Source organism: Astyanax mexicanus, chromosome 13, assembly GCF_023375975.1.
Source record: "Astyanax mexicanus isolate ESR-SI-001 chromosome 13, AstMex3_surface, whole genome shotgun sequence".
In the NCBI taxonomy this organism is placed as follows: Eukaryota; Metazoa; Chordata; class Actinopteri; order Characiformes; family Acestrorhamphidae; genus Astyanax; species Astyanax mexicanus.
Window position 1 is genome coordinate 9,092,501 of NC_064420.1, and position 21,480 is coordinate 9,113,980.

Consider the following 21,480-nt stretch of genomic DNA (forward strand, 5'->3'; position numbering starts at 1 on the left):
AATTTTCATAACGGTTAATAAAATCACTGTATATTAATTTATAATATGGGACCTTGCCTCTGCTTTTACCTTTAAATTTTTGTTTCCAAATCGTTATGTTCCCTATCCAATCCACTTGTCTGTTTATCCCACTTGCTATTATTTTACACGCTGCTATTTTAGTTTTTAGAGAGAAGTCAAAAGCTCCTAACCCACCAAGGTCTCTGCTTTTATACACAAATTCTCTTTTTGTGACTTCTCTTGTTGTGTTCCAAATGAATTTAATACACAGTTTATTAAAATTTTTAATCCATTTATCTGTGGGTGGGAAAATACAGGATAAAAACATTATTTTTGCAAAAATATATGTTTTGATAATATTTATTCTTGCTTTATAGCTTAATTTACTGTAGGTCCACCTTTTTATTTCATCGGATATAATTTCTTCTTTCATTTTCCAGTTAGTATCAACACAATTTCCATTTTCAAAATAAATACCTAAAATTTTTATTTTTCCTTTATCTGGAATATCAATCTCAAACTTCTTTCTTTCATCCCCTATCCAAACACATTCAGATTTCAATATATTAAGTTTTGCTCCTGATGCTTTTTCATAAGAATTGAAATGTTCCATAACAATTTCTAAGTCTTTTTTTGATTTAATGATGACTGTTATATCATCCGCATAAGCAGTAATTTTAACAGTTTTATCTCCCATTTTAACCCCTGGAATCCTAGTGTCATTTCGTATTTTTTTAATTAGGGGGCTAATCGCTAAGACATATAAGGCAGCACTTAAAGGACATCCTTGTTTTACACCACGAGACATTTTAAAAGCTTCTGTTAGATTTCCATTTATATTAATTTGAATACTAGACTTATTATATAAACACATTATCATATCTATAAATTTCTTAGGAAAGTTATACATATTAAGTAAGTGCCAGATATATTCTCTGGAAATAAAATCAAAAGCTTTCTTTTGATCGAGAGCTACTAAATAATAATTTTCTCTACTTTCATAAATAATTTCTCTTAATGAACATAAATTGTCCCAAATCATCCTTCCTTTTACAGCGCAAGTTTGTTCTTTAATTATTATTAGATCTAAAACGTCATTTAATCTATTCATTATAATCTTAGCGAAAATTTTGTAGTCTATGTTCATCATTGTTAAATAACGATAATTGTTGAAGTCATTAGTATCTCCTTTTTTATACAATAATGACATAACTCCATCATAAAAACTGTCATGCATTGAGCCCTTTGATAATCCACTTTTAAATACTTCTAATAAAACATCGCTTAAATCTTCATTATAAAGTTGATAGAATTCTGTTGGAAGACCATCTTTGCCTGGTGATTTATTTTTATTTAATTGTTTAATCGCATTTTCGATTTCAAATTTACTTATGTCATTTCCTAAAAATTCATAATTGTCATTATATTTCTCTTTTAAAAATTCTTGCATGCAATTTTTATCAATATTAATCTCCGCAAACATTTCTTCAGCTAGTGATCTAATAGTTCTTTCTAATTCACTATTTTCATTTATTATAATACCATTTTTATTTTTAATACTTCCTATAAAAGTCTTCCGTTTTTTATAAAACATTTCAATTAAATGAGCTGGATTGATTATTACATCAGTGTCAATTCTTAATTGATTTTGTAAATTAATTAAATTATCATTATGTACCATATCAATTATCTTTTTTGTTTCTTTTAATTCTAAAATTTCTTCTGTTTTTAAATTTGATAGTTGTTTCAAATAAATATACCTATTCATATTAAGCTTGTATTCTTCATTTTTTTTTTTGTTAATTTCTCTACTCTTACATTTTAAGTAAATTTTGATACGCTTTTTAAAAAGTTCCCAAAAATCATTAATTTGTATGAAATCTTTAATAGTTAAAATTCTTTGAATTTCTGATCTAATTTCATTTTCAGCATCTTCATATTTTAATATTTGACTATTTAACTTCCAGTAACCTTTATGATTTAAATCTTTAAATTGCAATTTAACAATGACTGTGAGGTGATCAGATTCAACAATTAATTTATTCGTATATGTTTTTATATCAAAAGAATCATTTACATAAATACGATCAATTCTTGATTGGAAAATTTTATCATACCTTGTATAATCATTCCCTGATGGATTTAAGTGTCTATATGTGTCAGTCATTTTATGATTAATCATAATGTTTTTCAGAGTTTCCCCTTCTCTCCCTATATTAAGTTTTTTAATCGGATTTTTGTCTTTAATGTCTGTAACTGCGTTGAAGTCTCCACAAAGAATAATGTGGAATCCTACACATAATAATGGTCTAATTTTATTAAATAGTTTAATTTTCCCTGACCTATCTTGAGGAGCATATATATTAATTAATCTAACTTTTTTATTTAATACATAGAAATCTATATACATAATTCGCCCTGGTAAAGGTTCTCTTATTTTAACAATATTTATTTTATTAGAATAGAAAAGGATTCCAACCCCGTCAGCTGTACTTTGACCAATAGATAAAAAAGATTGACCTATTTTCCATAGATCACAAACTCCCTTAATATCATTTGCTGTTTTTAATCTTGTTTCTTGAACACAAATAATATCTAGGTTCTGTTGTAGTAGTATATTAATTTTTTTTAATCTATTTTTATCAGATTGTATTCCTCTTATATTACAAGAAGCTATAGTAATTTGAGATAAAGACATTATGGTTTATATAAATTATTACACATATATCTACAATCATTAAACATTAATAAATAGACCAAGGGAAAAAAAAAAAAAAACAAACAAAGCATCGTCATTTTTTTTTTTTAGTCTTTTGAGTTGGTAAGATTGTTATCATACCTTCTGACTCCGATGAGGTATGAAGTTTCCGTTTTCCTTCTGCGTAGATGTCTGAAGGTGATCCTGTAGCTCCTTTTCTTTCTTTCTGTAAAAGTGTCTTGGTGACTTCCTTGGCCTCCTTGGTCACTGGAGTAAGAGAATCGGAGCTGAACTCTTCATCCGTTGCACTTTCATATGATTCCTCTTCAGGTCCTTCAGTTGCTTGGTCACTGGATGCAGTTTTACTTCCTTGTGACATATCTTCTTCACTTACACTTCCACTATGTTCATCTTCTTGTGCAGATTTATCGTCTTCGTTTTGCTCAGGGGTTTCTGTTACTTGTGGTGGATCATTAATTTCGATGCTTTGTTCAGGTCTTGATTCTTGGTTTTCTATATTGTTTCCATTCTCTTCATGAACTGTTTCTCTGGATCGTTTCATTTTGTTTGCATATGAGTCAGGGCATCTGAAATAGTTGTGATTGTACTTGCCACACAGGCTACATTTCTCAGAGTTAGTGCACTCATTTGGTTTATGGCCTGTAGTGCCACAACGCCAGCATTTTGTGGTTTTACATTCTTTAGCTTGGTGATTAGAGGATTGACATATAAAACAGGTTTGGGTCTGTCCTTGATATGAAATCTTCCCATTATAAGGACCTAGGGAGAATGAACTTGGAATGGTTAGAAGTTGTCCATTTGTATCTCGTTTGATTTTAACTGTGTATTTTCTAACCCCGTACCAAATTCCAAGATTGTCGACTGGCTTTTCTACGGGTTTCAAAATGTCACAGTATCTCTTTAAATAAGTCTCCACATCCTCGTCACAGATTCTTCCTGTCCACAACTTGACGAAAATGTTCTTGACTTCCAGATGGCTGGGAGTAAATATTTCAAAGTCCTTCCATTTGGACAGATTGTGTGTAAAGGAATCCATAAAAACTTTTAATCCACGTTCAGTGTGAAAACAGACTTCAAATTCTTTCCTATTGGTCTGTGCAATGAAAGAAAGCAAATCTTGTGCTGTAATCCATTGAGAATCCAGTATAAGGTGTCCAACTGTAGTTCTGTCGGGAGGTTCTCCAGGTCCGACGTATTTTAATTTGGCCCAAAAACGAGCATATCTGTCTCGCAGGAATGGCTGGGACGCCATAGGAGGCGTGTGTGTCTATAATGGCGGCGCGCCAACTAGACAAGGGGAGGACGCTGTTAAAGCGCGTTACAACAGGCTACTAAAAGAGCCCCGTATGGCAGAAAGCCAAAGAATGGACCGCGGCTACCGCAAGGCGCCGCGGTCTAACCTCACTCTCTCTCTCCTCAGTCACTCAGAAGCTCCAGCAGCCAAAAATGCCTCCTTTGCCGCGTCCGGACATCGTAGCTGCTCTTGCTCCCAGTAGACGAGAAGAAAGAATGAAGCTACATCGGACAGCCAGCGCCTGATATTCTACTCTACCGGACCTAGTTGAGGACAGATAGGCGGAGCCCAGTACAAAGCAGCTGGGTGGCCCCTCACAGTGTGGCCGTCTGCACCGCCCCCATACACTAGAGCGCTACAGAAATACAGATTATATACAATATCTGCTGAAATGAACCTGCTTGAAATTAGTAACTGCAGATATCTTACACCAATGAATGCTGAATATTACATCTTGCCAGACACACTTTATGATGCACTGAACCATGTGGGACACAGTGTCACAGTCAAGCAAGTGTGTTTTATGCAGCATGTTATGGTTTGGTCTCCTGCACATAAAATGTCTAGTTAACATCTGAATAGATTAGCTGACTGTATATGAAGGTACTATTGTGTGAAGCTTAAGCTAATTTACAAACATTAACATGAATTAAACATATTAATATGTATTCAAATAGTATCGTACTCATGCATTTCTATAAAGCCTATATGCCGGGAAGAAAAAATTATATAAAACACCTTAATAAATAGCGCCGTGATATATCACTACATAATCTCTAAATCACAGAGTGTTATCGCTCATGTAGGAGCTCATGTAGTGTGATCGACATGTAGGCGCAGTCCAAAATACTCAATAAAACAAACAAAAAAAGCAAATAAAATAGAATAATAATAATCATCATAATCATAATAATCATAATAATAATAGTAATATGCCTTGAGAAATCCAAAGTGTGGAACACAAAAAGCACGATTACTGTGTATCATGTATGTTTTATCAAATATAAGCGATTTTGGAAAGTGTATTCGTCAAACTAGGTGTATTAATTTTATTTACGAGTTCATTAAACTTCTATGAATGTGTACTTCTAAAGTACTTCCAAACTTGTGCTGGGAGTTTTGTTTATTTTCTATCAATTATTTGGAATATGCCCCAATCCTTTTTTCTCACTCTACACTGAAAATATTTAGATCAGTTAATAAAAACTCTCTTGATCCATGAGAATTAACAGGATTAGACAACCCTCATAATCCAAATTCATGTAAACAAATTAAACATTACAAAACAGGTAAAAAGATTTGTATGCTCTCTCACTCATTCATAAATCCCTGCAGTGTCTGCGTTCCACCAGGAGATGGCCTCCAAGCTCCACCAAAAAACATCCCCCCTAGAACTGTCTGTCAAAACACACAAAAACAGACAACGAATATCTAGCTATCTTTATATGGTAATATTTAAAAGATAAAAACGTCCTTATCAAGTTGTGATGAAAAGTACACATTTGTACGCAACCTCTTGAAATAAGCTATGGGTCAGAAACCTCTCACTTCTTACACGAGGGTCGTAATATAACGCAATAAGCTCTAAATCACAGATTGTTCTCGCTCAAGAGAGGTGTAGGAACAGTCAAATAAATAAACAAATAAACAACAACAACCATAATAATACTACAAATAATAACAATAACACCAACAATCACAATACTACTACTACTACTACTACTACTACTAATAATAATAATAATAATAATATTAATCATAATATTAACAATATTTATTATTATTATTATTATTATTATTAGTAGTAGTAGTAGTAGTAGTAGGAGGAGTCTTCTGACTAAGTATGTTTCTCAGAGACTCTAAGAAGCTCTAAATCACAGAGTGTTGGAACACTCGAATAAATAAATACATAAATAAATAAATAAATAAAAAACAACAACAACCATACTACTACTACTACTACTACTACTAATAATAATAATAATAATAATAATAATAATAATAATAATAATCATTATTATTATTATTATTATTAGTAGTAGTAGTAGTAGTAGTAGTAGTAGTAGTGAGTAAGTATGTTTCTCAGAGACAGCCTGTGTTCTCATGGATAATAATCAGCTTTTGGAAATCCAAAATGTGGAACACACGAAGCATGAATACTGTGTATCATGTATATTTTATCAAATAGAAACAATTTTTATAGTGTATTCGTCAAACTAAGTGGACTCAATTACAGAGGTTATTAAACTTCTACTAATGTGTACCTCTAAAGTACTTCAAAAATTGAGCTGGGAGTTGAAAATAATTTACAACAAATCAAATATTTGTTATTATTCGAACCTTTTCGCTCACTCTACACATAAAATATTTGGTTCAGTTAAAAACCCTCCTGATCCATGTGAACTAACACAATTACACCACCATATGTGGCCCTCATATTCCAAATTCACGTAAACAAATAAAACATTACAAAACAGGTAAAAAGATTTGTATTCTCACTCACTCATTCATAAATCTCTGCAGTGTATGCGTTCGACCAGCAGACGGGCTCCAAGCTCCAACCAAAAAACATATCCCCTATAACTGTCTCACAAACCACACACAAAAAGACAAAACAACAAGTAACAAGATCAGTACATTAAACCTATTTCAATGTTATATAGAGATAGCATTAAATAAATAAACAACTCACACACACATATATACACACACACACACAACACATTTAACATTATCCATGTTAGAATTATTATTACACATATTAACACACATTAAAATACACCGTCAAAATTGGACAGAACGCTAATGACATAATTAGTAAAGAAAAAAAATATTTCTTAAAATACTTGTTTCACTTGTCAGAGAGTAGCGGTTTAAATCTTGCCTTTAACCTTAGCTCCAAAAATTATGTCATTTTTCTATCCAAAATCATTAGACATTAAAAGGGTTAGTGCCTCCTGACTTAGTGTAAGTAATAGTTAGCGAGCAGAATTACACCAAATGACGGCCATTTAAGGAAAACTAAATATCCACAAACGCTAGCTTTTTAGAGAATGGGGGAATGGACATTGCAGTTAAACTTTGCCCTTAAAATGAGAATTTAATGCAATTAACATGAATAAACTAAACATCAAATTCACTGTACCTTGTGACCTCTGACCTAGAGAAGGGAATGGCCGCCATTTTGTGAACAGCAAAAACGTAAACAAACCTTCAGGCTAAGCTAAGCTATGCTATGCTAGCGCCTAGTTACCTATTCGGAAGCCATAGCAACCGCTCCTGTAGGAGAGTTTCAACACCACTGTGGCTAAATACACTATTTATACAATATAACATACATACACAGGGGACAGTATGAACACCTACCTGCTAGTTTTGTGCTGTATATTTGGCCAAATTAATGGTACATGCTAATCGCTAATTTAGCTTCACTCACCCAGCTAGCAGGCCAGAAAGCCAACAAACTAGCACTCCAGACACTCCACTCGTGGCCGGAGAATAAACATATAATATATCTCTCTATAAGATATATATACTTTATAAGTAGTGCTAATAATAATAATAATAATAATAACAATAATAATAACAATAATAATTGTTATTATTATTGTTATTATTATTATTATTATTATCATTATTATTATTGTTATTATTATAATTATGAACGCCATAATATCATTACTATTATTAATGTTAATATTGTTTTGTTTTACGTTTAATAATTATTTACAAATCTTTATTAATAAATAATGATGAATAAATCATTATTATTTTTATTAGTAGTATCATTATGATTGTTATTATTATTATTATTAGTAGTAGTAGTAGTAGCAGTAGTAGAATTATAAATGTTAATATAAGTAATTTGTATTACTATTATTAATGTTAGTATTACTCATTTTATTCACTATTAATAGTTTTTTATTCATAATTTATTGCTATTAGTGATTGTTATCAATATGTATAATTAATATTTTATTATTAGTCATGTATTAATGAACATTATTATGATCAGATTATCAGATTGAGTCAGACTCAATTTGGTTTTGTACATAGTCTCATACACAGCCACAAGATATGCTCAAACATTGCAAAGACACATTGCCTTAATATGTATGTGTGCGTGTGTTTGCATGAATATCTCATTTTCTTTCCATAAAAAAGAAAAAAAAGTATATATACATATCTGTATTTCATTGCTCAAGAATTATATATATATATATATATATATATATATATATATATATATATATATATATATATATATATATATATATATATATATATATATATATATATATATATATATATATATATGTTCTGTATTGCATTCTTGAGCAATGCAATACAGAACTTTAACCACATGGTGGCATCCTAACTCTTAAAACGTGAAGTAGTCAGCTCAACATTCACTTATATATACAAAGTGAAGCAAGTCTTATGTTACATGTCCATATAAAAAGGTACTAAGCCTCATCAATGCAATTGCGCTGTTTAACCACACACACACACACACACACACACAAACACACACAAACACGTATATATGTGTATATATGAACAGTATATAAAAGGTTTCTATAAATGATATATATATATATATATATATATATATATATATATATATATATATATATATATATACATACACAGAGAGACAGAGAGCTCTTAAAACATGAAAACATACGTATATAAATATATTGTAAGTCTTATGATACGTCCATAATATATAAATCAAGTAAACCTCACGATTGGTGGCAAAAAAAAAAAAAAAATAAAAAAAAAAAATATATATATATATATATATATATATATATATATATATATATATATATATATATATATATATATATATATATATATATAGTTAAACGGCACCAATCGTGAGGTTTACTTGATTTATATATTATGGACGTATCATGAGACTTACAATATATTTATATACGTATGTTTTCATGTTTTAAGAGCTCTTTCTCTCTCTCTCTGTATATCATATATATATGTAGCTAGGTATATTTTAATATAGAGAGAGAATATGACAATATTACCGAGTATATCAATGTGTGTACATATTAAATTGTACATGTTGTAACACTGATGGATGCCACCGTATAGTGAAACATTGCCATTTTCAGTAATAAGAGTTCGATTTATGTAAACACACACACACACTTACTTATAACAGAACTCTTGCAACTTATAACAGTGCATGCAATGGTGCAGTTGAACCGCACGGTGGCATCCAAGCTCCATCAATGTTACATGCAGCACTTCCCTCAATACACACGCACACACACATAATATATATATAGATTCATTTCTCTATTATTTCACCAATAATGTGCTCATAATTATTGTGCTTGTGTGTTTATATTTATTTATCCATTGCAGTAAGATATAGTAATTGCTGACTATTAAAAAGGCGCGAAATAGTTCTAAAATATACGTTATGTCAAAATTATTCATAGTTTTGAGTACACAATTAGTACTACTTTTTCATACTGGCATATAAAAAGCATGTAGAAAAACAACTCTTTTGGCACGGACACAGGTAGGTGGCTCTTAAAAGAGCCGTTGGGTATTAAGGGAAAACGTCAAAGCGCTCCGTTTAAGCGCGCTCTCCGCGGATACGGCGGGCCAGCTGGATGTCCTTAGGCATAATGGTGACTCTCTTGGCGTGGATGGCGCACAGGTTAGTGTCTTCAAACAGACCCACCAAGTACGCCTCGCTGGCCTCCTGCAGAGCCATGACGGCGGAGCTCTGGAAGCGCAGATCGGTCTTGAAGTCCTGAGCGATCTCACGCACCAGGCGCTGGAAGGGCAGCTTGCGGATCAGCAGCTCAGTGGATTTCTGGTAGCGGCGGATCTCCCTGAGAGCGACGGTGCCGGGCCTGTAACGGTGAGGTTTCTTCACGCCGCCGGTAGCCGGTGCGCTCTTGCGGGCTGCCTTGGTGGCCAGCTGCTTCCTCGGGGCTTTGCCACCGGTGGACTTGCGGGCGGTCTGCTTCGTTCTTGCCATCGCGCTGAGCTCTGTAAAGAGAATAACGTGCCTCGCCTCCTCACGGCCCTTTTATGCTTTAGAGCCGCTACTCGCTGATTGGGCGTCTTGGATCTGCGCCCTTCCTATTGGCCGTTTCGCACGGAGAGCCCAAACGCAAAATACTGCGTATAGAACAAACTGGCGGCTTCCTGCAGTCCATTCTGGGTTTAATTATAATATATATAAAGCAATTTAAGCGCTCCCATTGCTTAATTTAATAATTCTTATTCAATAACCTTGTAATCAATTACAAACAGCCGTGTACAGCTGTATACTCAAAATAATGCCGTGTGTATAGGGATTGTTATGATTTGAAAGTGTACTGGTGTTACCTATTGCTCACAGCTTAGTATAGTGTGTGTGCGCGCGTAAGTTTATATATATATAAATATATACACTTAAATATATATACTTAAATATACACACACACACATTATATATAATACACATATATATATATATATATATATATATATATATATATATATATATATATATATATATATATATATACACATACATATATATATATTTTTTTTTACGTACACATATGTACATTATATATATATATATATATATAATTAGCCTTCTCCCTTTGGGAATTACATGTATAATGTGTATTGTTACTGGGGAGGAAACATAGCACTTTTTGAGTAGAGTTGGGTGGCTCTTAAAAGAGCCTTTGGGTATGGACAAAGAAGCGGAAAGCGGAGATTTACTTGGCCTTGACCGCCTTCTCGGTTTTCTTGGGGAGAAGCACAGCCTGAATGTTGGGCAGCACACCACCCTGGGCGATGGTAACTGCTCCGAGCAGTTTGTTCAACTCCTCGTCGTTGCGAACAGCCAGCTGCAGATGACGGGGGATGATACGAGTCTTCTTGTTGTCGCGGGCAGCGTTGCCGGCCAACTCGAGAATCTCAGCTGTAAGATACTCCAGGACAGCCGCAAGGTAGACGGGGGCGCCGGCGCCAACACGCTCGGCGTAGTTTCCTTTGCGCAGGAGCCTGTGCACACGGCCCACGGGGAACTGGAGCCCGGCGCGGGAGGAGCGAGTCTTGGACTTGGCCCTTGCCTTTCCGCCGGTTTTGCTTTTTTAAATGAACTTTATTAATAAATTCAAGCAAATACAAGGTTAAGCATTACAAACAAGATGAAGGAATATGTACAAAGCTACAATTTACAAAAAAAAAAAATTAAAATTTCACAATTACCACATATACCATACATACCTTTTCATAACTGTAAAAGTGTCCATGGATGTTTGTTCTTGGTCCTTTTGTCAATTTTTTTGAGTCTTTTCAGTTCACATAGAACCTGTTTAAAGACGACTCGGGCAGAGATTTGTATTTGATTTATAATCATTTTACATCTTGTTTTCCACAGTTTATAATTTATCACACAAATTACAAGCCAATAAAATTCTCTAATATTTTTTGGCAGTTTTTCGTCAAATATACCATACAAAACAGACCTAGGATTAACATCAACATTAAAACCTATTAGCTTCATATTATACCACAGTTCTTTAGTACGTTCACATTCTAACAAAAGATGTTCTACAGTTTCATCATTATTACAATCAGAGAGGGGGCAGACTTTGGTGGTAACGTAGCAACTCCATCTTACTACGCACCTCACCGCTAGTCTGCCAACACTTACCAGCCACATCACGTCTCGCATGTTTTCAGAGATGTTCTTGGATTGAAGATTTTTAACAACAATTTTATATTCAGTTTCAGTTAAATGTTTATATTGATGGGATGCTCCATATAACTGGTCACATATTTGGTTGTATATATGTTTATTTGTTTGAGTTTCCCAAATTATATTTAACTGTTTGTGTTTTTCGATAAAATCTCCGTATATTAATTTGTAATTGGGGACACCACTCCGGGCTCTACCCCTCTTTTTTTTCCACATCTGTTCTGCACCTATCCAGACTGCTTTTCGTTCTAAAGCTTGCGAGATGTTTTTGGTGTAAGCTATCAGCAGCTTAAGACCTAGGTCTACTGCTCCTAGACCACCCACCAGTTTTGGTTTATATAGCAGTTCTCTTCTGGTAACCTCTCTGGTTGTGTTCCAGATAAAGCGCACACACATTTTGTTAAATTTTTGTATACACTTACTGTTTGGTGGAAAAACAGTTGCAAGGAACAAAATTTTTGATAAAACGAAGGTTTTAACAATCTGGATTCTAGTTTTAAAATTGGCAACTTTCCACTGATTTAATTCATTTTCTACCTCTTGTTCCTTCACTGTCCAGTTAATTTCAGCACAATTATCTTTTGTTACTACTAAACCTATAATTTTTATGCTATCTTTAATTTCAATATCTAAAAACGGGGGATCATTTTGTCCCATCCAGATTCCTTCTGTTTTATCAAGATTTAACTTTGCTCCTGCTACCTCTTCATAGGTTTTAAAATGCTCTGTCAGAATTCTGAACTCCTTCTGGTTTTTTATAACGACTGTGATGTCATCTGCAAAGGCTGTAAGTTTAAAAGATTTTTTATCAAATATTTTGATCCCTTTAATTCTGGTGTCATTTTTTATTTTATTTAGCAGAGGGCTAATTGCTAGCACATACAGGGCTGCGCTTAGAGGGCAGCCCTGTTTCACTCCTCTGTGTGTCTCAAAGGGTTCTGTTAGTATGCCATTCACGTTAATTTGTGTTATAGATTTTTTGTATAATAATTTAATCATTGCAATAAAATTTGGTGGAAAACCATAATGTTGCAAAACTTTCCACAGGTATTCCCTGGATACAAAGTCAAATGCCTTCTTTTGATCCAGGCTAACTATATAGAAATCTTTATCATCATTATTTAAAATCAATTCCCTAAGCATCCCTAAGTTATCCCACATGTATCGGCCTTTCACTGCACATGTTTGTTCAATTTCTATTATTTTTTCTAGATGTTGATTTAGTCTATTCATTAAAATTTTTGCTAATATTTTGTAGTCAATATTTAATAAACTGATCTGGCGCCAGTTATCTAATTCATTTTGGTCCCCTTTCTTATAGATCAGGGTGATTACAGATTTATAAAAATCTTCATTCATTTTTCCCTCACTAAGTCCTTCATTAAAATAATTTTGTAGCAGGTTTATTACCTCATTTACACATGCTTTATAAAGCTCCGCGGGTAATCCATCTGGTCCCGGGGTTTTCCCATCATGTAGACCTTTAATTACCTCTATGATTTCCTCTTTTGTTATTGGTTGGCATATAGAGGCGAGGTCCTCTGCTTGTAATGTGGGACAGCCTGATAAAATTTGTGTAATTTTTTGATCCTGTATTTTAATTTCCCCAAAGGCATTTTGACACTTTTCCTTTATAATTTTGCGTTTCTCTTTTTCATTTTCTATTATATTCCCATGATCATCTCTAATCCCTTTAATCATTTTATTTTCTCTTCTATCATTTAGTCTTTTAATAACATTACTTGTGTTTCCTGAAAAGCTATTATTCATTCCTGCTTGTAGTTGTAAATTTAAAAAAGTTTCATTATTTATTTCAAACAGTTCTGACTTAAGTTTAAAAAGATTTTCTTCATCTTCTATAGTTTTATCTCTTTTACTTTGGAGTTCCACATATTCCGCAGTAAGTTTATTGTAATGCTCATTCCTTTCACAATTTAATTTTTTACATTTTTGTATTAAAAACATTTTAATCTGTTTTTTAAAAACCTCCCACAATTTTGCATTAGAGGGAGTTAAAACTTTCAGTTCTTTTATTCTTCTTATTTCTTGTAAGATTTCAGCGACAACACTAGTATTTTTTAGACACTGTGTATTTAGTTTCCAATACCCCCGTTGTTCTCTAATGCCCAAGCTTAATTTAACATTGACCGCTAAATGGTCCGATTCTACCAGTAGTTCGGTTTTATAATTTATAACCTTTATGTCTTTGGTGGCATATATTCTATCTATACGTGTCTTGACTCTAGAGTCAAAACGGGTAAAACCGCTATCAAGAGGGAAGAGCTCTCTAAAGGAGTCTTTTAGACCACATGTTGTACAGATTTTCTCGAGCAACTTCCCTTCTCTTGTTATATGAATAGTATTGTCTGCGACCCTATCTTTTAAATCTGTAATTGTGTTGAAATCTCCACACAATATAACAGGAAAGCCTACTAACAAAATTTCATATAATTTATAAAAGATTTTCATTTTCCCGGCTCTATCCGATGGTGTGTATAGATTAATTATTCTAATTTTTTGGTTATTATTATATATACAATCAATCATTAATATTCTACCAGGTATTATTTCTCTAGCTTTAAGTATTTCTACATGTTTTTTAAAAAACACTCCAACTCCATCTGCACTGTCCTGTCCCACTGACAGAACTGCAGTGCCTACATTCCACAGCATTTTTATCTCATTTATATCCTCATTAGTTGTAAGACGCAGTTCTTGTGCACATATAATATCACATTTTTTATCTAAAAGAGCTTTCATTTTAGTTTTCCTATTTTTCTCAGATTTTATCCCTCTAACATTTATCGAAATAATATCAATAAACATCAGGGTTATAGAGAGAGGGAAACAAAAAAACGTTAGTCCTTCATCATTTTTTTAACTGGTCCATTTCCTGAGGGGTGCTTTTTCTTTCTCTTACTCTTAGTAGAGAGAGTCTTAAAGTCATTTACCTTCTCCTCCATGTTGTTCCGGTCACGGATGGCTGTCGTGATGGACCTTGGGATGTCACTCGATGTTGATAAAAGGCTGGAGTCCACTGAAGAACTCTTGGAGGAAGACGACCTAGATGATGTTGGTCTGGATGATCCTTTCCTGGAGCTCTGCGCTGATCTCTGCAGTGGGGGGATTTCTCCTTCTCCCTCCGATCCAGCATCCAGCTCGCTGAGCTCTCCAGAGGAGGTGCTGCTGTCGGATGAGGTAGAAGTTTCATCCTGATCCACACTGTTATCCATGAGTTGGACTCCTTCTAGTGGAGCTGCTGATGAAGCTGCTCCAGTCTCAGCTCGATCCTCCCTGATGTTGATCTCAGTATGCTCTTCTTCCTGGACTTGCTGCTCTTTTGTGGCGCGTGTTCTATTGCTGTATGAGCTGGGGCATTTGAAGTAGGAGTGACCTTGGGTACCGCAAAGATTGCACACCTCCGTGTTCTGGCACTCCTTTCCTCTATGACCCAACTCTCCACACTTCCAGCACTTGATGACATCACAGTCCTTGACTTGGTGTTCAGTGGAGTGGCATACATAGCATCTCTGGGTCTGGCCTTGGTAAGAAATTCGGCCATTATAAGGACCCATAGAGATGGAGTTAGGTATTTGGACACGTTGTCCATCAGCATTTCTTCTAAACTTAACTTTGTACCTCCTCACACCGTACCATAGACCAAACTGATCAAGTAGTTTCTGTGCAGGTTGGAGCAGCTCACAGAATCTGCGTAGGTAGTGATCAACATCCGCATCAGCCACTTTGCCCGTCCAGAACTTCACGTAGACAAAACTTTCATCTTGGGGGGCTGATGTATCAATTTCCCATCTGCTCCAAAACCCTTCTCTGGAACCAGAGTGAAAGATCTGCTGAAAGCGTTGTAGAGCACGTTCATGAAGAAAGATAAGTTCAAAGTGCTTTCTATTTGGCAGAGTAATAAAAGAATAAATATCCACAGCGTCTATCCACTGGCTTTGTAAGAGCTGAGAGCCTACATCGCTCCTAGAAGGTGGTTCTCCTTCTCCTACATATCTCAATCTGGCCCAATGCCTCCCCGCTGACTGCGGGTGGGCATTATTGGCCGCCATGGAGCACGCGGCTCCAGCCGCTTTCGCACAAAGAGAGCTCACGGCGTTCAAGGATCGCGGGGGAGCGTGCTGCGTTGTAAATCAGTTTAAAGGGAAGGGAGGGGCCGTATTTAGGAACTAAATGCCGGTTTTGCCTCTTCCGCTCATGATGCAGCTCAGATGTGTTCGCTGAACAATACTGAAATAAAGCAGCGGGCTCCCGGGCGCTGTTGATAAAGCAAAAGCGCCTACGTTCCTATTGGCTACAAGCCTCGCGCAGCAACAGCCAATGGCGTTGCCGCCGTCGAACTCCAGCGCCCGCTCCCCCCTCCTTCCCCTCCTCTTCGCGCAGCCTCTAGTGTAAACGCTTGGCGGAGCGACAGCCAATGGCGTGTCCGCCGTCAAACGCTAGCGCCCGCCCTCCGCTGCTCGCTTTGGGCCCCCACTCCCCCCTCCTCCTCGTGCTGCCTGCTTTGTGTGTGAGACAGAGACCGAATGGCTGAAGACGGAGACTTTCGCCTTCCCGCTCAAATGAAACCAAAGTTACAATAATAAATAAAACAAACGGATGAAACGAATACCTACAGTGGCTGAGGTCGTGCCTTATTTGTATGTTAAAATGAGAATTGTAATGATAAACAGTGTCATACATCATACGCATTAAACACCGTTATGTGCTTTCGATACATGATATGAAGGAAGCTCTTTGATATGAAACTGTGGGTGGCTCTTAAAAGAGCCGTTGTTAGAGAGGAACAAAACATGAAGGTAAACGGCACCGTTTACTTCTTCTTGGGGGCAGCCTTCTTCGGCTTCGCCGCCTTGGGCTTGGCCGCTTTGGGCTTGACAGCCTTGGCTTTCTTTGGGCTCTTGGTGGCTTTCTTGGGAGCCGCCGGCTTCTTCGCCTTCTTGGGGCTCTTGGTCGCCTTCTTCGCAGCCGCTGCCGGTTTCTTGGCCTTTTTGGGAGACTTCTTGGCCGCGGCGGGCTTCTTGGCCGCTACCTTCTTGGGTTTCTTCGCGGCAGCCGGTTTCTTGGCGGCGGGCTTCTTGGCTTTAGGAGCAACCTTCTTGGCCGGCTTCTTCTTGGCCTCGGCCTGTTTCTTGTTGAGCTTGAAAGAGCCCGATGCGCCGGTGCCTTTGGTCTGCACCAGAGTGCCCTTGGTGACGAGGCTCTTGACGGCGATCTTAAGGCGAGAGTTGTTCTTCTCCACGTCGTAGCCGCCGGCGGCCAGGGCTTTCTTCAGGGCGGCGAGAGACATGCCGCTCCTCTCCTTGGATGCCGAGACGGCCTTGACGATAAGCTCGCCGACGCTGGGGCCGGCCTTCTTGGGGCGGGCGGCGGCCTTCTTCTTGGGGGCCTTGGCGGGCGCCGTGGCGGCTGGGGCGGGACCGACTTCTGCCATCGTTCTGCTTTGCTGCGTGCGAGAGCGAGCACTGTGTGTCTGCTGCAGTAGCGTTCTGTGGAACCTCCCTCAGCGGCGAGGGGGGCGGCCCTTAAGCGCCGCATGAGAACGTTGTAGACTCAACCCGGCCAGCGCTGCGCAGCCGTGGCGCAGCTGCAGGCTCGCGTTGTGTTTTCTCGCTGCGTTTCTCGCACGAAATCCGCGCGCATGGCCAACTTGGCGAGCGTTAAAGCGCTCTCCCGCCTGCGAGAGGCCCCCTCGCGTGTCGTGGAGGCGGAAAGGGCGGCATGCGGACGGCGCGTTTCTCGCGGCGCTCCCCGAAGCGTGCCGAGCCGGCCGCGCTCCGAACGGGCAACGGCGGACTTGGCGTGCTTATCGTGTAATAATGTCGTGAAAGGGTATCGTGAGCGGGGCGAACGGCGTGGGCGTCGGTGGAGGAAAGTGTGGGCGAGAGCGTGTTGGGTGTGTGAGGCGCGTGTGCGTAGTTTAGCTGGTGTTGCGGGGCGCCCTTGTGGAGTGCGTAAAGCACAGTGCGCGCGCGGTGTGTTGCGCGAATGGCCGACTCCCGCAGTCGACTCCCACGCGTCTTTGTCGCCGTCCGGTCTTCGTCGCCGGCGCCCCGCACTCGGATCGGCGCTCCTCGTGGGGCGCTCGGCTCTTGTGGGGCCCGGGCTCCGGGCGCGGCCCGTTAGGCGCACCTGATTCGAATCGCCGCTCCGTTAACGGGCCCTAAATCCCCCAAACACCGGCCCTCCACCAGCCCTAACCCTAATGTGTTCTAACTCTAAACCTCCTAACCCTAACTTATTCTAACCCTAAGCCCCCTAACCCTAATTTATTCTAACCCTAAACCCCCTAACCCTAACTTATTCTAACCCTAAGCCCCCTAACCCTAATTTATTCTAACCCTAAGCCCCCTAACCCTAATTTATTCTAACCCTAAACCCCATAACCCTAACATATTCTAACCCTAAACCCCCTTACCCTAACATATTCTAACCCTAAACCCCCTAACCCTAACATATTCTAACCCTAAACCCCCTAACCCTAATTTATTCTAACCCTAAACTCCCTAACCCTAACATATTCTAACCCTAAACCCCCTAACCCTAACATATTTTAACCCTAAAACCACCTAACCCTAACGTGTTCTAACTCTAACCCCCTAACCCTAATATATGATAACCCTAATATATGATAAATCTAATCCCCCTAACCCTAATTTATTATAAACCTAATTCATGACAACCCTAAACCCCTATAACCCTAATTCATTATGACCCCAACGTCCCATAACCCTAATACAGAAGAAAAAAAATGAGCACGAGGACACACCTTTATTGTGGTAAAATCTTTACTCAATCCAAACATAGCAGTAGGTAAATGCCTACATGAACATTCCGTCAATCGGAAGGCTGAGGCCTAGCTTCTAAATACACCTGCACACGCTGCAGCAGCACTACATAACTGAGGCCTAACTTATCAATATACCTAAAAACACTGCAGAAGCACTACATTACTCAGGCCTAACATATTAATAGAGCTGAAAACACTGCAGCAGCACTACATTACTCAGGCCTAACATATTAATAGAGCTGAAAACACTGCAGGAGCACTATATTGGTGAGACATAACTTAGAAATAGACCTGCACACACTGCAGAAGCACTACATTACTCAGGCCTAACTTAGAAATAGACCTGAAAACACTGCAGCAGCACTACATTACTCAGGCCTAACATATTAATAGAGCTGAAAACACTGCCGGAGCACTACATTACTCAGGCCTAACATATTAATAGAGCTGAAAACACTGCAGCGGCACTACATTACTGAGGCCTAACATATTAATAGAGCTGAAAACACTGCAGGAGCACTATATTAGTGAGACATAACTTAGAAATAGACCTGAAAACACTGCAGAAGCACTACATTACTGAGGCCTAACATATTAATAGAGCTGAAAACACTGCAGGAGCACTATATTAGTGAGACATAACTTAGAAATAGACCTGAAAACACTGCAGAAGCACTACATTACTGAGGCCTAACTTAGAAATAGACCTGAAAACACTGCAGCGGCACTACATAACTGAGGCCTAACTTATCAATATACCTAAAAACACTGCAGAAGCACTACATTACTCAGGCCTAACATATAAATAGAGCTGAAAACACTTCAGGAGCACTATATAACTGAGGCCTAGCTCCTAAATTAACCTGAAAACACTGCAGCAGCACTGTAATACTGAGGCCTAGTGCCTACTTTTACCTGCGTGCACACTCTACATGCTCTAGAACCTTGTTGCCTAGCTATAGGTCTTACACGTACACATTCCACCAGCACCTGTAGAACTCTGAGGCCTAGCTGTGTGCGGCAGCATAACAAGCGAAATTTCTACTCCAAACAGTAAGCGTGTCGCTCGACTACCCTGCTCTGGTTCTACTTTCTGCCTGTTAAGACAAACGTGACGGCAAAACGGTGGCTGAATATGTTAATTTACAAAGTAAAGCACAAAAAAATTTGGATGAGGAAAGTCAATTACACAAAGTTAAGTTAGAACTTACTAAAATGAATGACGAACCATTTTTAAATTTACAACTACATGCAGGATTAAATAATGAATACACAGGAAAAGCTCAAAATGTTATTAAAAAGTTAAACAATCGTAGAGAAAATAAATGCATTAAACAAATTTTAGATGACACAGGTAATTTGATTTCAAATGAAAAGGAAAAAAGGAATATTATCAGGACAAAATGTCTAAAATCATATGAAAAAATAGATATTAATGAAGAAGAACTTACACATTTTTTTAGCTCATGTCCTAAAATTCAAAATTTAAATTTACCTTCAATATCAGAAAAAATCAGCGCTAAAGAAATTTTAGAGGCAATTAAAAATCTTAACGACAAAAAATCTCCAGGGCCTGATGGACTCCCAGCTGAATTATATAAGAGCTGTGCGGAAGAAATAGTAGAACTGTTAAAAGACTACTATAATGAGGGTATAGAAAAGCAAACATTAAATAATTGTTTTTATCAGTCTGTAATATCTCTGATTTATAAAAAAGGAAACCCTGCTGACCTAGATAATTGGAGGCAAATTAGCATTTTAAACATTGATTACAAAATATTAGCAAAAATTTTAGCAAATAGAATAAGTGTATTTTCAGAAGAAATTATAGAACATGAACAAACTTGTGCCGTTAAAGGTCGTTATATGTGGGACAATTTAGGACATATGAGACAACTTTTAACCCAGAAGGAGGATCCTAATCTTTTTATTGTGAGTCTAGACCAAAAAAAGGCCTTTGACCTTATTTCCAGAGAATATCTCTGGAAGGTAATGGAACATTATGGTTTCCCTAAGAACTTTATTAATATATTACAGCTTTTATATAAATCATCAAAGGCCAAAGTAAATGTTAATGGGATTCTCACAGAAGAATTTGAGATCTCTAGAGGAGTCAAACAAGGGTGCCCATTAAGCGCTATGCTATATGTTGTAGCAATTAGTCCTCTTTTAAATAGGATAAAAAATGACAAGAATATTAAAGGTATACAGTTTGCAAATGATTTGACTTTAAAACTTACTGCGTACGCTGATGATATCACGGTGTTGGTGAGGAACCAATGTGAACTGGACTGTGTTAACAAACATTTTAACGTTAATGAACTTGTGGCTGGTGCAAAAATAAATCTAGACAAGACAGAAGCAGTTTGGTTGGGGAAGAATCCCCCCCCACCTCTAAATGTTTTAATCAAAGATCAAATTAAAATTGTAGGTATTTTTATAACTAAAGAAAATTGTGCCGATTTTAATTGGACACTGAAAGAAAACGAAATTAAGGAAGAATTAGAATATTGGAATGTTTCAAATTTTAAAATAAGGATTCAAATTATAAAAACTTTTGTCTTGTCTAAAATTTTATTCTTAGCAACAGTTTTTCCTCCATCAGAAAAGTGTATACAGAGGATAAATAAAATGTGTGTTAAATTTATTTGGGGTAGTAATCGAGAGGTTACCAAACGAGAGCTGCTGTTCAGGCCCAAGCATCTGGGGGGTTTGGGTGCCATTGATGTAGGGCTAAAATTAAAAATAACATTCTGTAAAAATGTTTTTCAAGCTGTAGGAAGAGGAGCCACTTGGCTTGGAGACAGGAAAAAATGGGAGAAAAAAAGAGGTAAGACCAGAAATAATTGCACTACATTTCAACTTTTATTTGGCGATTTTAAACACAAATTTGATTTTTTAAACATTGATTGGTT

General features: G+C 37.1%; 2 protein-coding genes across 2 annotated transcripts in view; one reads left to right on the forward strand and one right to left on the reverse strand.

Annotated features, from left to right (window-relative positions):
* Positions 1-21,480, forward strand: part of LOC111190755 (zinc finger CCHC domain-containing protein 3) — an 81,777-nt gene that overhangs the window by 50,086 nt on the left and 10,211 nt on the right. The window lies entirely within an intron of this gene.
* Positions 10,713-11,733, reverse strand: LOC125780578 (histone H2A-like). Its single transcript, XM_049462950.1, has 2 exons — positions 11,687-11,733; positions 10,713-11,141 (listed from the first exon to the last, which is right to left on the reverse strand). The coding sequence occupies exons 1-2, from the start codon at positions 11,731-11,733 to the stop codon at positions 10,769-10,771; spliced, it is 420 nt and encodes a 139-aa protein (XP_049318907.1). The 3' UTR covers positions 10,713-10,768.

Bases quoted from the DNA above. Each gene is read 5' to 3' on its own strand.
- LOC125780578 (XM_049462950.1), bottom strand. From the start codon at position 11,733: ATGCGAGACGTGATGTGGCTGGTAAGTGTTGGCAGACTAGCGGTGAG. The intron at 11,142-11,686 runs GTGCGTAGTAAG...CATTTAAAAAAG, and splicing joins GTTGGCAGACTAGCGGTGAG to CAAAACCGGCGGAAAGGCAA.